This window comes from Coregonus clupeaformis, unplaced genomic scaffold (assembly GCF_020615455.1).
Source record: "Coregonus clupeaformis isolate EN_2021a unplaced genomic scaffold, ASM2061545v1 scaf1843, whole genome shotgun sequence".
Taxonomy (NCBI): domain Eukaryota; kingdom Metazoa; phylum Chordata; class Actinopteri; order Salmoniformes; family Salmonidae; genus Coregonus; species Coregonus clupeaformis.
Window position 1 is genome coordinate 104,927 of NW_025535297.1, and position 1,468 is coordinate 106,394.

Sequence of the window (1,468 nt, forward strand, 5' to 3'; positions counted from 1 at the left end):
GTTATAAACTCAATATAGATCCATCTCTATGGAGAGGTTACATGTTGACACGGAAACTACAATCCCATGTGAGCAAACACTATGATATATTTAGAGGCTAGCAGGACAAGTTATTGGAGCTGTATCCCTCTCTCAAGCAAGAAGACGTTTCATGGACACAAGTTTCTGAGCCTACACAGAATCAAATGATTCACACTTGAATTCATCACATCCATACACACTCAAGTCTTGTAAGGACTAAGAATTGCTGCATTGACCAGAGGAAGAAAACAAACAAAAGCTATGGAGAACTCAACCCAAGTCAAGTTATTTTATCTCTTTGGCTTACAAGAGACATTTAACAACAAATCGGTCTATTTTATCTTGTCTCTTATCACATACCTTCTCATCATCACTTTGAATCTGACTCTGATCATAACAATCATTCAGGAGAAAGGTCTCCATGAGCCCATGTATATATTTCTGTGTAGTCTATGTGTCAATGGATTGTATGGAACTGCTGGTTTCTACCCCAAGTTCTTACTGGACCTTCAGTCAGATGTTCAGGTGATATCTTATGGTGGATGTTTTACTCAAGCCTATGTAATATACACATCTGTCCTGTGTGAAATGTCTACTCTAACAGTGATGTCTTACGACAGGTATGTGGCAATATGCAGACCACTACTATACCATAACATTGTGACATCTTTAACTGTTAGAAAGTTACTCTTATTTGCTTGGTGTTATCCTTTATTTATAGGACTCATAGCAGTTAGTTTAGCCGTCAGAATTCCTTTGTGTGGATCTCGCATTGATAAAATCTTCTGTGACATGCCGTCTATACTGAAACATGCATGTTTACCCATTACCATCAATCAGAATTTGAACAAATTTGCAATATTGGTTCATGTTTTACAGTTATTTTTAATTGTATTTTCTTACTGTCAGATTGTAAGGACTTGTGTAAAGTCAGCTAAGGGAAGGATTAAGTTCACACAGACATGTGTGCCACATTTAATAACAATGGTTATTTTCATCACAGTGACCCTGTTTGACACCTTGCAAGGGTGGATTAGTAATGTAAATATTACACTAAATATGCGTAATGCAATGGCTGTACAATTCCTTGTTATACCACCTGTGTTAAACCCTGTCATATATGGACTTAACCTCCAGCAGATTCGAAAGGCATTTTTTAGAATGTGTAATGCACATAAAATCATTGATATGAGACGTTAGTTACATGATCTTACACAACAGGGACACATCCTGATATCAGAAGTCAACAAAAATAAAGGTAAAATCAGCCAAAACTGTTGCAAGGTTAAATGGCGCCTCATTTCTTGATACCTATAGCCAGGGGCGCAACTTTGGTTTTAGAGATGAGGGGGGGTGGGGGGGGATATAATCTGGCAGGGGGTCTGGGGGTCCTCCCTACATTTATTTGGGCATCTCATGCTAATTTCCTGCATTTCTACTAGTGCTG

General features: G+C 38.2%; 1 protein-coding gene across 1 annotated transcript; it reads left to right on the plus strand.

The window, feature by feature from the left end:
* Window positions 1-282: 282 nt before the first annotated feature.
* LOC123487870 (olfactory receptor 1D2-like) lies at window positions 283-1,170 on the plus strand (the record flags this gene model as incomplete). The annotated part of the gene is made up of 2 exons (XM_045218834.1): window positions 283-724; window positions 1,025-1,170. Coding segments are annotated over exons 1-2 (588 nt in total), but the record flags the coding sequence as incomplete, so codon positions are not given.
* Between the last annotated feature and the right edge of the window lie 298 nt (window positions 1,171-1,468).